Source organism: Mustelus asterias, chromosome 16, assembly GCF_964213995.1.
Source record: "Mustelus asterias chromosome 16, sMusAst1.hap1.1, whole genome shotgun sequence".
Lineage (NCBI taxonomy): Eukaryota > Metazoa > Chordata > Chondrichthyes > Carcharhiniformes > Triakidae > Mustelus > Mustelus asterias.
The window spans coordinates 39,241,149-39,265,142 of NC_135816.1; the positions used below are offsets into that span (position 1 = coordinate 39,241,149).

The following is a 23,994-nucleotide window of genomic DNA, read 5'->3' on the forward strand; positions in this document are numbered from 1 at the left end:
GGGGACACGAACAACGGAAAGCTCCGTTGATAGTGGCAGGACTGGAAGATCCAACCGCCAGCTAATGGCGGGCCAACTCTGCCACCGCAAAACACACTGCAGGGGGACAGAAACTCCCTCCCACTGAGTGCACTCAAAATTAGTGTGTGGTTAGATGCTGATCCGTAACTTCCCGATAACATTTATATAATAATAAATATTAGTGATTTATTAATTATATCCAATAATCAGTAGTTGTTTCACAGAAGCTATATTCTAATTTATTTTCCAGCCATGAATTACCTCCTCCACACTGTTTGGAGCATTGAGACCATCTCTTCAAAGCCCACTCAAATGTCGCCATGTCTTCCTGTAAAACCTCATTAGTCATAGTGGCCAAGTAGTCTTCATGAATTGTGTACTTATAAGTCAGGGTGGATTTGGTATCATCACCTGGCATCATCTATTTGTTTAAAAAAAAATCAGAAAGATACACGAGTAATGATTACATATTCACAAAGCCTATTGCTTCAAATAATCACATTAACCATCTAACAGGGAATACACATGCACATTAACAACTACAAGAGAAAATTAATTGACAGACGTGGGGGAATTATGCATTGGGACATCAACAAGCAACTCAAACTCTGCTTAGTTCCTGATCAGAACAACGAGCAGCTGAGTACAAATGAGATCTCTCCATAAAAGGAAAAGCTTTGATGTGGTTTCATAGAAAACATAGAAAATAGGTCATTCAGCTCTTCGAGCCTGCTCTGCCATTCAGTATGATCATGGCTAATCCTCTATCTCAAAGTCATATACCCGCGCTCTCCCCTCACCCATTGATGCCTTTAATGTCTAGAAATCTATTTCCTTCTTAAATATGTTCAGTGACTTGACCTCCAGGTTCTGTGGTACAGAATTCCATCTGCATACTTGCTTTAAGTGCTGGGGTACAATGACACCCAGGTCCAATTATACATCTCAATATTTCCCAATCTATCACCATTTAAACAATACTTTGCCATTCCGTTTTTCCTACTGAAGTGGATAACTTTACACTTATCCACATTATGCTGCATCTTCCATGTATTTGCCCATTCACTTAACTTGTCCAAATCATCTTGAAGCTGCTTTACATCCTCCTCACCACTCACCTGATCACCTAGTTATGTGTCATTGGCAAACTTGGAAATATTAATCTTGATTCTCAAATCATTGATGTATATATTATGACTAGCTGGGGCTCAAGCATTAAACTCTGCAATGCCCCACTAGTCATCACTTGCCACTCTGAAAAAGACCCATTTATTCCAATTCTCTGTTTCCTGTCTGTTAACCAATTCTCAAGTAACATTTGTGCCACAAAAAGGCAGGCAATGACCCTCGCCAACAAGAGAGGATCTAACCATCGCTCCTTAACATTCAATGGCATTACCATCACTGAATCCCCCCTTATCAACAACCTGGGGATTAAAATTGACCAGAAACTGAACTGGCTTAGCCATATAACCACTGTGGCTACAAGAGTAGTTCAAAGGCGAGTAACTCACCTCCTGACTCCCCAAAACCTGTCCACCATCTACAAGGCACAAGTCAGGAGTGTGATGGAATACTCTCCACTTGCCTGGATGAGTGCAGCTCCAACAACGCTCGAGAAGCTTGACACCATCCAGGACAACGCAGCCTGCTTGATTGCTACCCCATCCACAAGCATTCAATCCTTCCACCACCAATGAACAGAGTCAGCAAGATGCACTGCAGGAACTCACCAAGGTTCCTCAGGCAGCAGCTTCCAAATCCACGACCACTACCATCCAAAAGGGCAAGGATAGCAGATACCCAAGAACACCATCATCTGGAGGGGAGACCGAAAGAGGGGCCTACATGGTAAAAGCCCTACTTGGAGAGGACTTTTCCACAGCACTGCTAAGCTACAAGTCCATTCCTTTACAATGTGGCCTGTCCCCATCTAAACGCCTGATGGGCAGGAAACTCTGCACACAACTTTCAAAGCTGCTGATAAACTCATAGCAGAGCTGGTAACCAAGGATCACCAGGACACACAAGCAACACAGCAGTCCTACAACAAAAGGTACCGCACCTGACACTTGCCATAACTACAAAAGGATGACAAGGTTTAGATTAAGGACCCTGAGAGAGAGAGAGAGGGAACAATCAGAGAGCATGATGACCAATCTCAGTTCTGCCTAGTTGGCCCCTCAGTGTGTACAGTCATGAGGAACAGGACGGGTTGCCTCCACATTCCTAAACTGCCCGTTTCCAGAGTACAGTGGAGAGATATTGAGGAAGATACCCAGATGTCGGAACAAGCTCCAAAACAGTGCAGTACTGTGAATGAGATATGGGAGGGTTACAAGACCTGAACCTTTGGGTTCAGAATGGGGTAGTAATAATGATGCAAATGCATGGTGTAAACTAGAATAACTTGAAATACGTTGGATAAAGGCTTGGGGGAGAAGTATAATGTAAAGGATTGGCACACATGGTGTTAATGTGGTACTGAGCACGGTCTAGTGTTGGATAGAGCTGTGTGTACCAGCAAACATGGAGGCAGCTCCTAGCTTGAACTCTTTACTGTATATATGTACATAGTTCCTGTAGTTAATTAATATATACAGTTAACCTACTTAAGGCTAGATACCATTCAGCGAGTCATTAAGACCCACTGAATAGTATCTAATATCCTACAACAGTGGGGAGCGGCCTTCTTGAATCACTGCTGTGAAGGTACACTCATAATGCTATCAGGAAGGGAATTCCAGGATTTTGATCCCATGACAGTGAAAGAATGGTGATATATTTCCAAGTCAGGATGGTGTGTGACTTGGAGGGGCACTTGCAGGTGAAGGTGTTCCCATATATCTGCTGCTCTGGTCTTTTAGGTGGCGGAGGTCGGAGGTCTGGAAGGTTCTGTCGAAGGAGCCTTGGTAAGTTGTTGCAGTCAGTCTTGTATATGGTACACACGGCTGCCACTGTGCATTAATGGTGATGATGGGAGTGAATGTTTAAGGTGATAGATGAGGTGCCAGTAAAACAGGCAACTTAGTCCTGGATGATGTCAAGCTTTTTGAGTGTTGTTGGAGCTGCACTCATCCAGGCAGGTGAGGAGTATTCCATCAGCCTTGTGCCATGTAGATAGTGGATGAGGTTTGGGGGTCAGCAGGTGAGTTACTGATGGCCAAATTCCTAGCCTTTAGCCTGCTCTTGTACCCACAGTATTTATACAGTTGGTCCAGTTCAGTTTCTGGTCAATTGTAACTCTCAGGATGTTGATAGTGGGGGATTCTGAGATGGTGATGCCATTGAATGGCAAGGGGGTGATGATTAGATTCTTTCTTGTTGCAGGTGGTCATTTCCTGGCTCTTGTGTGGTGCAAATTAGTTGCCACTTATCGGCCCAAGCCTGGACAGTCCAGGCCTAGCTGCATTTGGACATGGACTGCTTTAGTATCTGAGGAGTTAGGAATGGTGTTGAACATTCTACATTCATCAGCGAACATCCCCATGACTGACCGTAATGAGGGAGGGAAGGTCACTGATGAATCATCTAAGGATGGTTGGGCCTAGGACAATACTCTACAGAGCTCCTGCAGTGATATTTCTGGACTGAGATGATTGAACTCAAACACACACAACTATTTTCCTTTGTTCTAGGTATGATTCCAACCAGTGGAGAGTTTTCCCCTATTCCCATTGACTTTGATTTTACAAGGGCTCCACACTCGGTCCGATGCAACCTTGATGTCGAGGGCAATCTCTCTCACCTCCCTTCTCGAGTTCAGCTCTTTTGTCCCTGTTTGGGCTAAAGCTGCAATGAGTTCAGGAGTTATGTGGCCTTGGCAGAACCCAAACCAAGCGGCAGTGAGATTATAGAAATACTTACAGGTCAAAGAAATACTTAATGAGGCAAGGGAGAGGCTTGAGTGTTGTTTTATTGGAGAGAGAGAGAGAGAGAGAGAGAAGTACTTCAGGCGATGGTGAAGTAAGGTAAATAGAAAAAAAGGAGAGCGCAAGAAAACAGGATCATCCTCCTGAATGTACAAATTATCAGCTGGCAAAGAATGTTGGAGCATAAGGATTTAGGAGAAATGTGCAAAAATTAAAACTGGTTATTGTTACAAGCCAGGTCAGATACTTCAAGGTGTTCTATGAAGCTCACCTGACCTGTAACGTTTTACGTTGAATTTGGTAGGATGAGCATGACAGGTTTCACTTCAGGTGTGATTCAACTGACTCACGAGGAGCTTTTATCAAAAACAAAGTTTAATTAAGAATATTGTTGACATGTAAGACTATTAGCAAGAACTTTTAACAATTACAAACAAGAAACACAACAACCACGATAATGTACAATTCTTAAGGAAATATCTCTAACGTGTTCCAACCAAAGCCAACATTCAATACACAAAACCCTCCAAATAAACACAGTGCAGCATAGGTTAATGCCCACTTGATACAGGAATCCAGCCTCCTGGGTTGAATGCTGAAAATCCCTTGTGAAGAAACTTAGAAGAGGTTGTAGTTGAATCTGTTTCCCAAAACACAGCTTCTTTAAGACAGGCTGGCAATAAGCCTCTCCTTCAGCTAACTGATAATAGCTTCAGAACCAAACAAAAAGAACATGGAGAGAGAGAGACTGCTTCTTAGCTTGTTGCTAAACTGCTTCAAAACACACTCCCTAAAGTGAAACTGAAAGCCCAAAGGAAAAAACCCTTATCATCTGACTGCCACAAATGAAACTGACAGCCCTTTCACCTGCCTGGCACAGCTTAGCTCCACGCCCAATAACATCGCTGAAGCTGTAAGCTGCATGATCTTTTAAAAAAACGTTTTTAAAGGTACACTCACATGACATTATATTCAAACTCTCTCCTGTGTCCAACTTTCTTTCTACTGGCCATCCACATATTGGGCCTGATTTTACCAAAACTTCACACCTGGAAACGGGCGCGAAATCGCGGTAAAGTTGGGCGTCGGGCTTTTAACGCGATCTGCACCTGAATCCGAGCAGATCGCGGCTTTACCGACACCCGATTCGGGCGTGGGTCCGGCGCGCGCCCGACTTAATGAACCGCGCTCCCAACTCCACCGCCAAATCCCACTTCACCGTCTTCTGGCCCGATCCGCGTCCGCGCTGTTACCCACCTGGAGTCTGGAGTCGCCGCTGCAGCCTCCGAAGAGCGGGGTCAGAGACTGCAACGGCTCTCTGACCCAGGTCATCCTCTGGTCGGGGCGGGAGTGGGGTGGGGAGGGGGTGTGACGTCCCATCACCTTGCGGGGGGGGGAGGGGAGGGGGTGTGACGTCTCATCCCCTGGGGGGGGGGGGGGGGGTGGGGGGGGGGGAGGGGGGTGGGTGTGATATCTCATCCCCTGGGGGGGGGGGGGGGAGAGATGGGTGGGAGGGGAGGGGGTGTGACGTCTCATCCCCTTGGGGGGGGGGGGGGGAGGGGGTGTGACGTCTCATCCCCTGGGGGTGGAGGGGGGTGGGTGTGATGTCTCATCCCCTGGGGGGGGTGCGACGTCTCATCCCTGGGGGCAGGGGGGGGGCGATGGGAGGGGAGGGGGTGTGCTTATCCCCTGGGGTGGGGAAGGGTGGGGGGAGAGAGAGAGGAGAGGGGGTGTGACGTATCATCCTCTGGTTGGGGGGGGTTCCGCTGCCTGTCTGCGGCCGATCCCTCCTGGCACCATCACTGGTACACTACCAGCCACAGATTACTCTTCCCTGCAGGTGCGAGAGAGATGGCTGTGGCTGGTAGTGTACCAGTGATGGTGCCAGGAGGGATCGGCCGCAGACAGGCAGCGGAACCTCCCCGACCAGAGGATGAGACATCACACCACCTCCTCTCCCCCCCCCCCCCCGACCAGAGGATGAACGTCAGAGAGCCGCTCTCTCTGCTTTCTGCTTTTTTTTCGCACCCGGCGCGCTCTGTCAGATTGTTTTCAAACTGCGCATGCGCAGTTCAGAGCTCCGATCGGTCCACCAGCGCTAAGCCCCACCCACAGCGCGAATCGCGGTAAAACGCGTATGGACGCGCTGGAAAGAGGATTCCAGGCATGGATCTATTTGATGCCCAGATCCGGCACTTAGACTCAATATGGTAAAATTCCCCCCATTGTGATCCTTCTGCCCCCAGCAGTGTCACCTTCAGCATCTCTTCAGTCTGCCTTTTCTCACCATTCCCAGGTTTTGTCTCAATTCCTGCATCTCCGCATTTCATTGGTGAGTCTTTCCCAAAATGAACCTCAAACCTCAAAAGTATTCCAGAATTGGTGAGGGAATTGATGCATCTCTGGGAGCTCCCTCGAGTGAAATGCTGTGGGATGTTTCATTTCATTAATGCTGCTATACATGTGTAAATTGTGTCCGTACTAGAAGGAACTGTAACTGTGATAAACCCCAGGACTTGCGTGGGGAAATCCACTGATTGACCTCCCCGTAGGACTCACTGAATACGAGTTTCCTGGTGATCGGCAATTACCTCACCAGGTGGAACTTGTATACCGAGCTCTGTGGAAAACAGGCCCGAGTGGGTCCATAATTGTATTGTCACGGCTGGGACCTGTGTGTTCAAACAGGTCCCAACCGTGTGGCTTGTGGCTTTGCTTTACTTTATTTTGTGCAATAAAAGCACTGAACCTTTACAGCTGACTCCTGGAGTTAATATAGTAACCTTACCAGTGCTACTATTCCATCATGGAGGGGTCCAACAGTTTGTAGAGATTCCTTGTCATCATCGTTGGTGTACTCCCAGATTACTCCCATTTCAATGAAGGTTTTAGAATCAGGCAAATCATCCTCTCCATTCAAAATGAAATGTCCTGTAGCTTGGTTCTTGATTACTTAGCAAATAAAACAAAATAATAATTAGAGTCTGTGCCAAGTGAGCATTATGATTACATTATCAAACCACAAAAATGACTTTTCAACATGAGATTAAATTTTAATATTAACTTTTACTGAAAATAGTATTTGAAATACCTTTAAAACATTAAACACAAGGCACACTGGACACATCCTCCTGCTGCTTTGTGCACCCTAAATAGAATGGCATATTGTACTGATGTTGTGAACACCTATTGACACATTTGAAATTGAGAGATATGGATATCTTGGAAAGAACAGTTACAGTTGGGGGGGGTGGGGGATGGTGGCACAGTGGTTAGCACTGCTGCCCCACAGCGCCTGAGACCCGGGTTCAATTCCAGCCTCGGGTCACTGTCTGTGTGGAGTTTGCACATTCTCCCCCGTGTCTGTGTGGATTTCCTCCGGGTGCTCCGGTTTCCTCCTACAGTCCAAAGATGTGCGGGTTAGGTGGATTGGCCATGCTAAATTGCCCCTTAGTGTCAGGGGGATTAGCCGGGTAAATACGTGGGGTCACAGGGAGGGGGCCTGAGTGGGTTTGTTGTTGGTGCAGGCTCGAATGGCCTCCTTCTGCACTGTAGGGATTCTATGATTCACGTTTAAATAAGGAGGTGGACGCAAGTCATCTCTTCAAACAGAATTGCTTTCCCTCATCGATTGTGGAATTCGTTTGAGGTTTGATAATCACAGGTTGACTTTGGGGAAGGCTTACCAATGAAATGCGGAGCCGCAGTTATCTCTTGAATAGACAGGTGCCTAGCTCCAGCTGGAATTTCAAACATCTTCACATAGCCTTTCAGATCAGAGAAAAATAGTAACCAAAATATAATGTTAAAAGGAACGGAGCATGTCTTGAGTGAAGTCTTAACATTAAAATAAAATTCCAAAATTATCACTGAGGTGACAAATGAATTGCCATCATCCTGAGTTAATATTCTTCCATGAGAAATTGTCTTGAATTTTCTCCTTATCTTCAGTACAGTAATTACACCATTGTTACACTGTGCTTTGATCTAAAAGATCGGGGAAATTTTAATCTTAGCAGATTTGAATCGATTTATGTCATTATTGCACTAATTGCAAGTTTTCTTGAACTTTTAACATTAAAAATATTATATCTGTCAAAGCCCTACAAGGCTCATTTACATAAATGCACTGTTCAAGTTCAGAGAGGTTTCCTAGGTTTATGTGGCTGCTGTAATCAGTTTAATTGTAAACCCCCAAAAAACTGGTCCAATAGTTCCTAGCAATTCAAACAAGTCTACACTAAGAGATGATGCGCTGAAGAGGGAAGCAATTATACTTCTGATTACAGGCTCTTATTGATTTATTAACCCTTACTTCGAATGTCAATGCAGGCCCAGTGATTAGCACTCTTGCAACTGAGTGGGTGGATGCTAGGTTTAAGCTCCACTCCAGAGAGTTGAACCCCAAAATCCACGCGGACACTTCAGTGTATTGCTGAGGGAGTGCTGCACTTCCAGTGATGCCTTTCAGATGAGATGCTAAATTGAGGTCCTCTCAGGTGGATATAAAAGATTCCGTGATATTAGTTCGAAGAAGAGCGTGGAAGTTATCCCCACTGCCCTGACCAGTATTTATCCCTCCGTGAACATCAAAAATAAAAAGGTTTCTGATCATTATCACATTATTGTGGGAGCTTGCTGCGAGGAATTTGGCTGTCATATTACCTACACTGCAATCGTGGCCACACTTCACAAGTATCTCATTGGCTGTAAAGCTCTTTTAAGATGTTACGAAATCCTGAAAGGCATTATATAAATGAAAGTGTCCCAATTTCTTATTTGTAACTCTGAAGTTTATTTTACTGAACTACTTTTCTCTCCTCTAAGAATTGATTCCAACCTGTCAGGCTCCAAATCTTTCTGAGGAGGTTTTCCCCTTGTACACTTAACCGTCCCTATCCTAACACCGTGATGAAATGTTCCGGAGGCCGGTAGTTCAAGATGAGCTGAGCTGTTCATCCTGTGCAAAGAGTCGTCTGTTGACTCAAGGCAACCTGAGAGGAGGCATCACTGGAGGATGATCGTGGGCAGCTGGGTTTTATCAATATCCTAACGTGTTGATCTCTTGAGAAATGGCAATATCAGACACATGGGGCAGGATTTTACAGCCCCGCTTGTCCTGAAACTGTAAAATCATGCCCGAGGTCAACGGACCTTTCCATGGTCCGCCCCAATTCCCGTGGTGGGCGGGACAGTAAAATTCCAGTCTTTGGCTGTCGTCATTCTACTGGGTCCTGGATCTGCAACCCCATTGATCAGTTGCTGCCTCTTGCGGTAGCTAGGAAGTCTGTCCAGCCCCGCGACATGGCAATATCCATAGCAACTGCAATTAATGCTTTCCTTCAAAACAATCTCCAGTTGTGGCCAGAGCAACAGTTTGTCCTTCCTTGATCCCTGGCTACCTGTCATCTGAGGCCCTATTACTGAGGTTAATGCATTTGCAATTTGCTGTATTATCATTGCCGGAAAGGAACAGAACATTTCGGAGATGTCACCACAAAGGAGCGAGTAGGGGAAGAAGTTTATCTTGGGCAGTGGTGCAAAATGGGTGAGAGCAAATTAGCATTCTATTTTATACCACACAAATTTTATTAACCAAAATCTAACAATGCCAAATAATTATTTCTATTTGAACTCTACTGAAAGCTGGTGCCTATCGTTTTTATCAACTGACCACCACTCAATTTGTGCTGTGACAACTTAAACTGCTTAAACAAAATTGCAGAAATTTATACAATCGTGTGACTGCAGCTATAACCAACTCCCACCCTAAAGATTTGAAATATAGGGCGGGATTTTCCTGTGGGTGGGAAAGCAGGTGGGTGGACCTGTAAATTAGATGCCATATCATTAACGGAGTGCCGACTGCCAGCTGGGCCACCCCTGCCCCACCGTGATATGACGAACGGCAGGTGGGTTACCTACTTGCAACCCAATTGAGACTCGTGTGTGGGCTATTAATGACCAATAGGGGTCTTTCCCTGCCACTGCTTTAACCGGCGGTTGAAGAGGCTGGTTAAAAATGTGCAGCTCAGCACGTTTAACCCCGTGGGCTGCTAGCCAGTTTAGGCGTAGGTTGCCTTTTGCCAGGACCCCAGTGCCAATTGTAGGCCTCTCCACCCTGGTTTTGCCTCTCATGTATACGCTCGTTCACAGAAACCGTAAAATCCCACCCGAGGTCAAAGGACCTTCCCATTGTCTAACCCTCGCCCGTTCCGATTCCTGCGGCGGGCGTGGCGGTAGAATTCCGGTAGAAGTGCGATCTTGGCTGGGAAGTGGAGAGGGGAGGGGGAGGCACCTCCATCAGAGGGCCCCTTCAAACCCAATAACCTTCCTCCACCCCGGCGTATCCCCAGAGATGCCACCCCTCCTTGCTTCCCTCAGATGCTCCGTCCTGGGACACTTGCCACTCGGCTGTCCTCCAAGTCCTGGGACTTAGTTCCCTGCAGTATCTCTTCCAGCACTGCAGCACTGTTACAGGAGAGACTGGAGAGCTGCCAGCCAATCTGAGTGAGGACTGAAGTCCCGCCTTACAGTGTGATACGGCACCGGGGCTGCTGGAGTCAGTGAGAATGTGGCTCTAATTTATCACACATTGTCTTAAGTAGAAACCATCGGTATTTGATGCCAACAGCATTTAGGGTTCCCAGTTAACATTTACTGGCAAAAATCATCAGAGAACAGGGCTACTTCTCATCCAACTCCTGCCCAAATCTGATTGCTAACAGACTGGACAAGACCCCTCTCTCCTTTTAGCACCTCTTTCAGCACCAGGCCAGAGGGTGAAGCTTCTGAACAGTAATTAGAAATGGACATTTTGGCTGCTATTCTTAGTTGAAGCGATTTTGTACCTCATCAAATAACTTGGCGTAAAGATGAGATGTGTTCTTGAATTATTGCACTGGATGGCGTCTTTATTTCTAAGTGATCAGAGATACTGTGTTCCATTTTTATCTTTGCAGATTTTTAAAGACATTAATAATAATTAAACACACTGACCTGGCTTCTTTGCTGCTCTGGAAAATGTCCCTTTGATCACTTTGCAGTGAGAATTATCACCACCACACACCCCACATTTGTCTTCCTTTTTAATGGAGCCCAGTACTTTATCACAACCCACTTTCTGAAACATCAAAAGAGCATTACACTTTACATTTTGGAGCACTTTAAAGTATTATTAACTGGTTCTTTATAAAGACCAGCATTAATATTAAAGAAAGCCGTTAATGTCAAAGACATACTTGCTGAGATATAGTTACCCCTGTGCTAGTCTAGCAATAGGAGATGATAAAACTAGGTAATCATTTTCTAATGAATTTCACATTCATGGACTCCTCTCCAACTCCCAGGACTCTTCCATTTTATCTGTAAAGGTATCGGAGGTGAATACCCTCAGGCTGTTTCCCATTACCCAGTACAGTTGAATATTTTGGAGATTTATTCAAATAACCCAGTATATATGCAAGGGTACATACATGTCACTTTAGTCAGTAATTTCACATTTGCCAGGGACAAATTCAGAAATAAAAAATAAGCCTAAATCCTCAGCTGGTTAGTGGGCACACTCTATGCAGATTCCTCACCTCACTGGGGTCTATTCATGCAAAGGCCACTGCCTATATAACTGCTGAGCTTAGAACGATGGAACATTTTTCCAATCAAATTAGCACAGAAAGGATCCAAGGAGGTGTACAAAAAATGCATCAATACTTTAAACATTGACATTTTAACAATACTGCTTCATCCTGTTATTTGATCATCTTTCTCGCTGCCTCATAAGGCCAGTTCCTATGGAACTTTGAGAAAAAAGAAATATTGGCAAGCCTTTATTTTGTGTTTTGGAACCAAGTCCCAGTTGGCATTAGATTATCTATAAATTTCCAAATATTCAAGGAAAAAATGTGAATGCTTTCCCAGGTACTGTACAAATCTAGGTCTGACCGACAAGAGCTTACAGTCAGAGTCGCGGTGTGGACCCATTGAGAAAATGAGTGAACTGTGAGCTTTATAGCTGTACACTAAACATTTCACATTTGCACGTGGCAACACTGAGCTGGTACTGCAATTTTAAAAATAAAGCAAGAACCTTTCTGTGGGATTGTGTGGTCTCGTATCCTATCAGAAAAAGTAGACCAATTTGTATGATTTGGAAAGGTAACATCCAAGACTCAAACTTGTTCAGAGGTCTTTCTGGAACTGAGAGGACTGACCTAACTACGACCATGTCTGATCCAAAAATGCTGTCAACCCCTAAAACTTTGGTCAAAGTGAGCAAAGAAATATATTATAGAAAGAAGAAAGATAGTCAATATTGTCTTCCTTTCCTTTGTGTGCTCTCTAGCTACCTCTCCTGTAAAAGCCACGATGCCACGCCAACCATGAAAAAGCAGCCTAAAGGCAGACATCAAGAGTTTGGAATAGGTTTGCGTTACACTTTTATCTAGTGTATAATATTGCTCAAAGCATACCAATTAAGCAGATGCCATACACCCAATCTACGTCAACAAACCAGATACATGCCTAAAACCTTTGTTCAGCTCTTTAAACAGTAAGGGCCCAAATACAGTTTTAAGATCCCTTTATAAAATTAGTTCTTCATGACCAAATCAGGAGTTGGATTGTCTCACTCAAGATTCTTCAGTAGCTACTTTGGCTGCCAAAAGTAGGTGAATGTTGGACGCATTTTAAAATTAAATTTTCTGTGGAGCCAAAGGGAGGAGCAGGAATTATACCCCACAGTCCTGGAAGCCAACCCCTCCCACCATTACCTGATTCAACCCACTTCCCAGAACTTACCTCAGTGCCACCGTCGGGAAGCCAAAACTACCTTTTCTCATGGGACAAGCTGCCTGTGCAGGTGGGACAGCCTCCCCACAACTTGCCGTTTTGGTCCCCTGATCTAAAGAAAGATATACTGGCATAGGAGGCAGTTCAGAGAAAGTTCACTAGGTTTATCCCAGGCATGGAGGAATTTTCTTATGAGGAGAGGGTGAGTAGGTTGGAGTACTCATTTGAGTTTAGAAGAATTGGGGCAACTTTGTTGAGACATAGAGGATTCTCGGGGGGTTGACAGGTAGATGCTGAGAGGTTGTTTCTCCTTGTGAGAGAGTCTAGGACCAGAGGGCATAATCTCAGAGTAAGGGGTCACCCATTTAAGACACAGATGAGGAGGAATTTCTTCTCTCAAAGGGTAGTGAATCTGTGGAATGCTTAACTGCAGAGAGCTATAGAGGCTGGGTCAGTAAGACTCTTCAAGGCTGAGATGGACAGATTTTTAATCAGTAAGGGAATTAAGGGTTATGGGGATAAGGCAGGAAAGTGAAGTTCATTGTCATTTCAGTTCAGTCATGATTTCATTGAATGCTGGAATAGACTTGATGGGCTGAATGGCCTACTTCTGCTCCCACATCTTCCGTCTTCTTTAAGTGAAGTGAGACCCGAGGTCCAATTTCAGAACAGCCCGACCTCTTTGTTGAGGCTGTGTGGGCCCAGGCTAAATTATAACCCTTGAATTCTTGTGGCAAAGCTGTCCTGTAGATGAAAAATGATTCTAAATCCCATCTGAATTTATATTAGACCAAATCCAATGTTCAAGACAAAAAAGTAGATTTTTTAATGGGCTTAGTTTTGCCGAGAACTTTGAGTTAGTGGAATTATTTTGCTCCTGACTTTATTAACTAAAGATGCTGTGGTTTTACGCTTTTTAAAGCACAACTTCCTTGGCTCTCTTCTCTAAAAACTGGCACACTCTCCCAAGCAGACTGTTGACAGAATGGTGTGCATATATTATATGGCTATATGTGGAGGGCTTATTTTAGTTAGTTTCGTTTTATCACTATAAAGAGAAAGTATTTGGAATGATTGAAAAACACTAACTTTAGTTGTGTGAAATCTTCATCTGCTGATATTGCATTCCTGCAGTTCGTGAACCTGACCAAAATAACTACTTGTATTTTTTTTGTCTACAGGAAATGGCTAAACAGGGTTTTTCTTTAAAGCGGGAGAAAAAACAGGAGAAGAGTGAAATTATGGCACTTTCAGATAAAGCCAGAAATTTAGATTACATGGCAGAGGCTGCCTGGCACACTGGTTCATGGAGCGGCACGCTGGCACAGTGATTAGCACTGATGCCTCACAGCGCCAGGGACCCGGGTTCAATTCCGGCCTCAGGTGACTGACTGTGTGTGGAGTTTGCACATTCTCTCCATGTCAGGTTTCCTCTGGGTGCTCTGGTTTCGTCCCATAGTCCAAAGATGTGCGGGTTAGGTTGATTAGCCATGCTAAATTGCCCTTGACAATCAGGGGGATTAACAGGGTATATATGTGGGGTTACGGGGATAGGGCCTGGGTGGGATTTTTGTCGGTGCAGTCTCGATGGGCCATATAGTCTCTTTCCGCACTGCAGGGATGCTAGGATGCTATGATACATTTGGGAAGCGTCCCCAGCATGAAGTAAACAGCTGCGAGGGCCCCACCTCATTCTAGGGTGGTGTGATTTAAAATTCCACCCCGATGTCTTTTCTTCATCTGTCAATTTATGAACCTCCTTAAAGAATTCAATCAGTTTGATAAGACAGGCCCTTCTTTTGAAGAATCTCTCATCACCCTTTCTCTGCAGTGGTGAACAATGATCCCTTTTAATAACCTTCTTTAACCCGATGACATGCTAATGATCCCATAACTGAGTCTGGGAGAAAAAGTAGTTCCATTGTTGTTACGTAGCAAGTTGTGCATTTCATCATATGAACAGCCAAACCTCTGGTTCGCTGTGAGGAAAGCCACAGAAGAAGTAGATGATGATTTTTAAATAGAAGGCTTCTTAGAATTATAGAATCCCTACAGGCCCATCGAGTCTGCACCGACAACAATCCCACCCAGCCCCTATCCCTGTATTTATCCTGCTAATCCCCCTGACACTGAGAGGCAATTTAGCATGGCCAATCAACCTAACCCGCACATCTTTGGACTGTGGGAGGAAACTGGAGCACCTGGAGGAAACCCACGCAGACACGGGGAGGACAAGCAGACTCCGCACAGACATTCACCTGAGGCTGCAATTGAACCCGGGTCCCTGGCGCTGTAAGGCAGCAGTGCTAACCTCTGTGCCGCCCTTGTTTATGTTAACAGCACATACAGATAAAAAAATGGAACAGCTTAAAATATTTATCTTCAGTAAAATTTCACTTATCAAATATGACTTTTAAAAGATTGACGTCTATCCATAATATTAATATCTATTTAAGTTATTGAGCACATATTGGGCCAGATAGAATGCATGCTTAACAGAATCCAAGAAAAAATTGCAACTTTATCTTATCTAATTCTACATTAACACAGCAATCATATCACTCACCACACAATCACCTCGAACACAAATGTCATGGTGATCGTTGTAGGAACAAAGTGTTCCATCATGCACCATTCGCTTCATGTAGACAACTTCCCTGGTTTCTTTTGATTCACACGTGAGGAAACACCTTTGTTCAGCTGTTGAGAGATATTCACTATATTACATACAAATACCCACCATGTATAATTCATCATTTCCATCCAGAAGGACAAGAGCAGCAGATACATGGGGACACCATCACCTGCAAGTTCCCCTCCAAGCCACTCACCATCCCGACTTGGAAATATATCGCCATTTCTTCACAGTCGCTGGGTCAAAATCCTGGAATCCCCTCCCGAATGGCATTGTGGGTCAACCCACAGCACTTGGACTGCAGCGATTCAAGAAGGCAGATCAACACCACCTTCTCAAGGGCAACTAGGGATGGGCAATAAATGCTGGCCAGCCAGTGACGCCCATGTCCCACAAATGGATAGTAGAAAAAAAATAATTATATTGCATACCTACCTAAATACCATGGCCTACTTGTGACTCCAGCCCCACAGCAATGTGGCTGATTCTTAAATGCCCTCAGGGATGGGCAATGTAGGCTGGCCCAGCCAGCGATGCCTACATCCCATGGACGATTAAAAAAAAATAGGCACTAGAAATTCGTCAATAGTGGTCTGGACATCCATCAACCCTGCACAAATCCTTGAAGCTTATCCTGCAATACCCAATGGGGTCAGTGCTGAAGGGCATTGGTGGATGTGTTCGAGGTTGCAGCTGGGGATTTTCAGAATCCACTATGATAATCTAATTTTATTCAATTTTGTAGTACACACAGCACGTATTAAGTACACTGGGTTTTGTACATAGGGCTGCCCGAGACTTTTTCCTCTGTGTATCTACTAGCTCGTAGCATATCAGGAACATTGGGTAAAACTAAAATGCCACGGTCCAGAAAAGGTGAAAGCTTTCTTACGGTCCCGATGCTCATACGGCAGCCATTGGTGCATGGTGTGGTTATATTCAAAGTTGCTGTTCCACTGCCTGCACTGCTGTTCTCTAAAGTCTTCAAAATGCTCTGGGCAGTCTTCTGTGTTACAAAGCTGGTACTCGTAGCTCTGACCAGAGCATTCTCGACCACCATTGGAAGGTCTGGGGCAGGAAAGCAAACAGTTCAATATACAGGGCACTTAAGGCTAATTTACTGACCTGTAGCTGCGAAATATTATTGACTTAATCAAGCTGTCAAAATAAATGACCACAGGATTGGTTATATAAATCACATCCTTACTTTGAAACATGCCATCTAAATCTCACCGATGCATAAGTTATTCCCTCATGGAAAATGAAAACTCAAATGTTCTCTAGAGAATCTCCAGTTGCAGAGTAATATGCAGTAGACTGTTCTAAAATGCAGGTCAAATTGTTCATCATTTACTGAGTATGAAAGGCTATTATTAAGTGGGAACATATTCTTACCCTGAACATAAAATCCTGTCAATAACATTAACCTGTTTTAAACTCTGAAGTATGAATGACAGGCAGGGCTACTCACCATTATACTTACCTTTCCACCCTTTCGACACTAGGCAGTGTAATTGTTTCAAGCTTCAAGTTCTATTGTCGATAACTGCGGTGAGTGTTTGAAAACTAGTTTTGAGGTTAAGCTGCTCGGAAAAGGGAAAAAAGTGGTTATGGGAGGTGGGTGATGATGTGGAGTTGCCGGCGTTGGACTGGGGTAAGCACAGTAAGAAGTCTCAGAACACCAGGTTAAAGTCCAACAGGTTTATTTGGTTGCATGAGCTTTTGGAGCGCCCCAAAAGGAACAGAGGTGAGGAGACGGAGAGAGAGCAGGGAGACACCAAAGAGCGTGGAAAATCTAGGATTCAGAGGTGGAGCATAGGTGAAGAAGTAGGGAAGTGTGGAACTCATGGAAAGGTGGGAAGAAGAAGGAGGGTAGGAAATGCAAATGAGGGTCTGTGGAGAAAGAGGAGGGTATGGGGGGGGGGGTGAAATGGGTGAGTTTAGGAAGCAATGAGGAAGGAATGGGGAAGGGGAACTACAGAGGAGCAATTGTGTCAGGAGTGGGATATGGAGATGAATGGGGTGATCTGAAGACGCAGGGAGGAGATTGGGATGAGACTTTGGGGGGATAATTTCAGGCACTGCCTTTCACTATGCCGTATTATTCTTTAACCAATCAGCTTTCACCCCTAGACCAGACACCTGCTCACTACCCAGAACCCAAAGTTTGCCGACAGAGTGAAGCTGGTATTGTTCTGTCCCCCAGCTGTTTCTCATACATCCTACTGAACAACAACACTCCCATTGACAAATGAAAGTGAAGTAAAGAGCTGAAAGCTCCCCTTCCCCATTCCATCCTCTTTACTCCCTAAAAGGACTGAAAAGAAAAACACCAGAAAAGACAGTGACAAGGAAAAGAATCCAAATGGATAAGAAGATACCAGAAGAATGTAAAGGGGGAACCAGCAATCTATACAAATCATACTGTTTTTGTCTGTCCACACTTTTCAGACAGGTCAGTGGGCTGGACGGAGCCTGGCAGAAGTGGAGGCACATGAGACAAGAAACGGACTGCGGTGGGCGATGCATGTAAGGCTGTCAAAGGTTAGTGGTGATGATAGTTAGTCAGTGATATACAGAGTTAGTTAGTTAGAGTCTTAGTTACAGGGATAATGTGGAGATGCCAGCGTTGGACTGGGGTAAGCACAGTACGAGGTCTCACAACACCAGGTTAAAATCCAACAGGTTTATTTGGAATCACGAACTTACAGAGCGCTGTTCCTTCATCAGGTGAGTTGCAGTGTTAGTGATGTACAGAGCCTGGTATGTGCGGAGGCACATGGGGCGAGTAAAGGACTGGGGATAGGACTTGCACGTGTGGCTGTCAAAAGTTAGTGGTGGCAGTGGAAGCAAAATGGGTTTGATGGAGGGAAAAAAAAACAGCAGCAGGTAAGGGGAAGCCAACAACAAAGTTACCCTTGATTGAGGGTTTGGGAACAGGACGGTATGAGGGTGAAGAGCATTGGGGGAAAGGAAGGCAGGGAAGGGGGGGTAACAGCAAGGGAGTGTATGGAATGTGAATGGAATGGGAATGGAATGGGATTGGAGGACTTGAATGTGGAATTGGAGGACTGGGGATGGCAGAACAAAAATGGGTTGGGATGTGCATCAGAAGAATTCAGTACATTAAGGGTTAATGTGGGACTGAGTACAGTATCGCCCGCTGGTGATGTAAGAATATTCTATATAGTTAATATAGAGTTCATAGTTGATTTTATTCTATTTTCAGACAGTTTTTTTTGTTTCTTGCTGGTATTATATTGATGAATGGCAAGTTCTCATGATTAAATCAAATGATTTGAGCTACAGATGTATAGATGGGTCTTTTTCTAAATGGAGGTCGGTCACCAGTGGTGTGCCCCAGGAATCTGTTCTGGGACCCTTGCTGTTTGTCATTTTCATAAATGACCTGGATGAGGAAGTGGAGGGATGGGTTGGTAAGTTTGCCGACGACACGAAGGTTGGTGGGGTTGTGGATAGTCTGGAGAGACGTCAGAAGTTACAGAGGGACATAGATAGGATGCAAGACTGGGCGGACAAGTGGCAGATGGACTTCAACCCAGATAAATGCGTAGTGGTCCATTTGGCAGGTCAAATGGGATGAAGGAGTACAATATTAAGGGAAAGACTCTTAGTACTGTAGAGGATCAGAAGGACCTTGAGGTCCGGGTCCATAGGACTCTAAAATCGGCTCCGCAGGTGGAGGAGGTGGTTAAGAAGGCGTATGGTGTGCTGGCTTTTATCAATTGAGGGATTGAGTTTAGGAGTCCGGGGATAATGATGCAGCTATATAAGACCCTCGTCAGACCCCACTTGGAGTACTGTGCTCAGTTCTGGTCGCCTCATTATAGGAAGGATGTGGAAATGATTGAAAGGGTGCAGAGGAGATTTACAAGGATGTTGCCTGGATTGAGTGGCATGCCTTATGAGGATAGGCTGAGGGAGCTCGGTCTTTTCTCCTTGGAGAGACGTAGGATGAGAGGAGACCTAATAGAGGTATATAAGATGTTGAGAGGCATAGATCGGGTGGACTCTCAGAGGCTTTTTCCCAGGGTGGAAATGGCTGCTACGAGAGGACACAGGTTTAAGGTGCTGGGGTGTAGGTACAGGGGAAATATTAGGGGGAAGTTTTTCACACAGAGGGTGGTGGGCGAGTGGAATCGGCTGCCGTCAATGGTGGTGGAGGCAAACTCAATAGGGACTTTTAAGAGACTCCTGGATGAGTACATGGAGCGTAATAGGATGGAGGGTTATAGGTAGATCTAGAAGGTAGGGATGTGTTCGGCACAACTTATGGGGCCGAAGGGCCTGTTTGTGCTGTGATTTTTCTATGTTTCTTTCTATGTTTCTACAGCAATGCATGATCTTTGCTTTTATTCAATTCATCAAAATCTGCAGTTCATGGGAGATTTCATCATTTGAAACTATAAGTCTCAGAGTTTGCAGTAGTAATGACAGTGAAGCCGTCGGGTGTTTGCCACCCATACACATCTAAAACTCACAGCAACTTCTAGAGTCTGTGTATGATCAGTAAAATACAAACTGCAGAAGTTGCTGTCAGTGATTCCGTGTTTCTCCATTGGGTATGCTGCTGAAGTCCCCAGAATCTGCAATCAATTAGAAATAATTGAACTGATGACTTGCCCACTAACTTTGTAACAACACTGTTACAAACTCTGGATAAAATTATACCCAGGATGAGTTTTTAACAGTGTACTAAGTCATAGCTAAAGGAAACTCGGCATGTCCGCAACAACTCTCACCAACTTTTACAGATACACTATAGAAAGCATTCTTTCTGGTTGTGTCACAGCTTGGTATGGTTCCTGCTCTGTCCAAGACCGCAAGAAACTATGAAGGATCGTGAACAAAGCCCAGCCTCCCACCCATTGACATTGTCTACATTTCCTGCTGCCTCAGAAAAGCAGCCAGCATAATTAAGGCCCCCACGCCCCTTTTTCCATCGGGAAAAAGATACAAAAGTCTGAGGACACGTACCATCCGACTCAAGAACATCTTCTTCCCTGCTGCCATTAGACTTTTAAATGGACTTATCTTGCATTAAGTTAATCTTTCGCTACACCCTAGCTATGACTGCAACACTACAATCCGCATTCTCTCCTTTCGTTCTCTGTGTACGGTATGCTTTGTCTGTATCGCGCACAAGAAACTGTATACTAATAAATGTGACAATGATAAATCAAATCAACTATTTCTGAAGAACCTCTCTGGCCCTGGAAAATGAATTTTAAGTGTGTTTAATAAATAAAATCCAACTTTTTATGTTGCGTTATGCAGTCTGTTTGTTATTTCTAATTTTGATGCATATGGCCCAATCATTTATTTTATTCTCTGCAGAATTAGTAAAATGTGTGAGATAATAAGTGCATTCTACTTCCTGGGCTGTTATCTGTTTGAGTGCTTCAATGTGATTGGCTCATTGTTCTGCTTGAAGATATTTTTTCTGCTGGACAGCCAGAGATCCTCTTGACTTGGTGATTTAAATATTGGGAAAGGTAGATTGTGGATGACTTTCTTCGAGACCAGTAATGAGTGCTGTCACCTGCTGCTGACCACAATATCAAGGTCACGAATCTAATGATCCATTCAGTAGTTTTGCTTTCTATTAGCTTGGAAACAGCATCACCATTCAGACAACTAAAAAATGTTAACCTTTATCTATTTCGCAAGTTTCTATCACAAATATTTTGTCAGTTGTAATGACACTGGCAACTTATACATACTATTTGTGGGTCATGCTGCAGATCAATAATTCCAATTTCGCCTTAACCGCACTCAGTAATGCAGCAAGTCATTTGTATCAAAACGGTACTTACAATGGGTTATCGCACTGCCTTGTCCGGAAGCGTACACCAGTTCCACAGGTTCGAGAGCAGGATCCAAACTTGCTCCATGCCCCCCAGTTTCCGTCATGTCTTAAGATGTCAGGAGTTAGCCAGATACAGTGACCTTTAAAGCAGTGCTAGAAAGCAAAAGAAAATTACACATCTTAAGATATAGCTATTAACTTACTCCATTCAGAGACATACACACTTTCTCACAAGATGATAGTTTGGGGCTGATAGTGGGTGCTTCATATTGTTAAGTGCAAAGAGCTCAGGCTTATACTCTGGACAATGGGCTCAGTGCTGCCAAGGCAGCTGAGTAGCGCAATGAACACAAAACTTATGCACAAATTCTGTGCAATTAGGGCTGTGAAAATGATTTGAATGAGGGAGTGCAACAAAAATAGTTTTGTCTCGTTTTGAAATTGTGATTGTATCTTTATATCCAGTCATCATTTTTCTGCAAAGGAATTTTCTCTTAGTACTGCTACTGACAGGAATCTCTGAAGAGCAGCGCTCAGCACGGAGCCTCTCACTGACTGCTATTTGGAAGAGGAAAAGAACCTCAAGCGGGGAAAGAAAGACATGTGCCATCACATTATGGCTGTTGCTTCTTCTTCAGATGCACTTGAGGATAATCCTAATATTCATTTCCAGTTACAGCTAGGAAATGAATTGCTAGTATTCATTTCTAGGAATGAATGGTCTGTCTGATGATAGCTGCTCCTATTTTGATTCATTCGTTTTAATGGATGGAAAATCATGGGCTGTGATGTGCTCCAGTTAGCAGGGCAGCACACCTGGGCACAACAGAATCACTCCTGATTTGTTATATTGAATAAGTGAAGCCGGATGGCATTCCAATGATTATATCGCATTGTCAATCCTGCAGCATGAGCTTCATCACAGTTGGAATGAACTCAGCGCCCTGGATGAGAATAGCAACAATATCCACTACTGGCAAAAAAAGGAAGAGGACAGTGACAATAATAGAATGAAACTGGACAATACCGCATAAACTCCAAAGCACTTACTAGAAAATATGATAGCTTAAACAGTGGCGATTTCGAGACAGTAACTTCACCTCAGGATTTGGATAACAGTTACAAACTAGGTTTGCTAGAACAATTCACGTTCACAGATCTCATTGAGGATATTCATAGAATCATAGAAACCCGACAGTGCAGAAAGAGGCCACTGGGCCCATCAAGTCTGCACCGACCATAATCCCACCCAGGCCCTACCCCCATATCCCTACATATTTACCCACTAATCCCTCTAACCTACGCCTCTCGGGACCCTAAGGGGCAATTTTTTAGCATGGCCAATCGACCTAACCCGCACATCTTTGGACTGTGGGAGGAAACCGGAGCACCCGGAGGAAACCCACGCAGACATGAGGAGAATGTGCAAACTCCACACAGACAGTGACCCAAGCCGGGAATCAAACCCAGGTCCCTGGAGCTGTGAAGCAGCAGTGCGAACCCACTGTGCTACCGTGCCGCCAGTTCCTGCCATGTAATTACTTTCCTCTGTTCAATGTCATCCCATTGGATTGTGTTAGTGATGAAGATCAAAGAAATCAGTTACTGACATCCCATTTCTGAGTAAAAATGTGTATTTCTGACGGCTTTGGAAACAGAGTAGTGACATTACCCAGATACACTCGGCAAGAGCCAAAAAGAGATAGTGCTAATGAACTATTTGAACACTGGCTGAACATTGGCTACAGCTATTCATTGTTTATTTGTTATCTTGTCGCATGTTATCTATATGTATTCATCAAGCTCATTTTGGCTCCAATGCTATCTTTTCATACTTTTATTATGCTGCATCAATGCAATGTTTCTCTGTCTGCTACTGTCAGGGAAAAGAAAACAGAACTATCTGTAAAAAAAAAACCTAGATCTCGCGTCATCCAACAGGTCACCAGACTTTACCTTTCCTAGAGCGCACATTGTCCCGTCCAACGGAGGTCCTTTTTTCGTTTTGCAGAAGTATGGATTGTCAGGATGACTACACCACAGTTGCTTGCAGGGGTCAAATGTGCGAAACTGAAACCATAAAGATAAACAGATGTTTTTGCATATTACATTTCTTCTAAAATAATGTCACATAATAAACAATAGCACGTAAAATATTGAAGGTCAATTTTGTAATGTAAAATGTAAAATTATAGAAATTGATAAATTCTTGATTTCTCGAGGAATTAAGGGCTATGGGGAGAGAGCGGGTAAATGGAGTTGAAATCAACCATGATTGAATGGTGGAGTGGACTCGATGGGCCGAATGGCCTTACTTCCGCTCCTATGTCTTATGGTCTTATGGTCTAAAGCACATTTAACCATGACTCATCATTTTTCTTTCAAAATCCAAGGATTATTGGAATAATGGTTGAGTGAGTTGCTACCGCACAGTGGCACAGCGGTTAGCACTGTACTCCCTGGTGGCCTAGTGGTTAGGATTCGGCGCTTTCACCACTGCGGCCCGGGTTCGATTCCTGGTCAGGGAAGGTGTTTTAGTATGGTCGGTGCAGGCTTGGAGGGCCGAAGGGCCTGTTCCTGTGCTGTAATTTTCTTTGTTCTTTGCTGCCTCACAGCGCCAGGGACCCGGGTTCAATTCTGGCCTTGGGCAACTGTCTGTGCGGAGTCTGCATGTTCTCCCCGTGTCTGCGTGGGTTTCCTCCGGGGGCTCCGGTTTCCTCCCATAGTCCAAAAGACGTGCTGATTGGTGCATTGGCCATGCTAAATTCTCCCTCCGTGTACCCAAATGGGCGCCCATGTGACGACTAGGGGATTTTCACATGAACTTAATTGCAGTGTTAATGTAAGCC

General features: G+C 44.5%; 1 protein-coding gene across 1 annotated transcript in view; it reads right to left on the reverse strand.

Annotated features, from left to right (window-relative positions):
• Window positions 1-23,994, reverse strand: part of LOC144505117 (A disintegrin and metalloproteinase with thrombospondin motifs 2-like) — a 229,554-nt gene that overhangs the window by 14,597 nt on the left and 190,963 nt on the right. The window contains exons 10-17 of the mRNA XM_078231003.1: window positions 23,102-23,215; window positions 21,153-21,298; window positions 16,208-16,383; window positions 15,247-15,380; window positions 10,893-11,016; window positions 7,580-7,660; window positions 6,682-6,845; window positions 283-442 (exon numbers count right to left, since the gene is read on the reverse strand). Coding sequence (XP_078087129.1) covers window positions 283-442; window positions 6,682-6,845; window positions 7,580-7,660; window positions 10,893-11,016; window positions 15,247-15,380; window positions 16,208-16,383; window positions 21,153-21,298; window positions 23,102-23,215 — 1,099 coding nt within the window. The remainder of the gene's footprint in view (window positions 1-282; window positions 443-6,681; window positions 6,846-7,579; window positions 7,661-10,892; window positions 11,017-15,246; window positions 15,381-16,207; window positions 16,384-21,152; window positions 21,299-23,101; window positions 23,216-23,994) is intronic.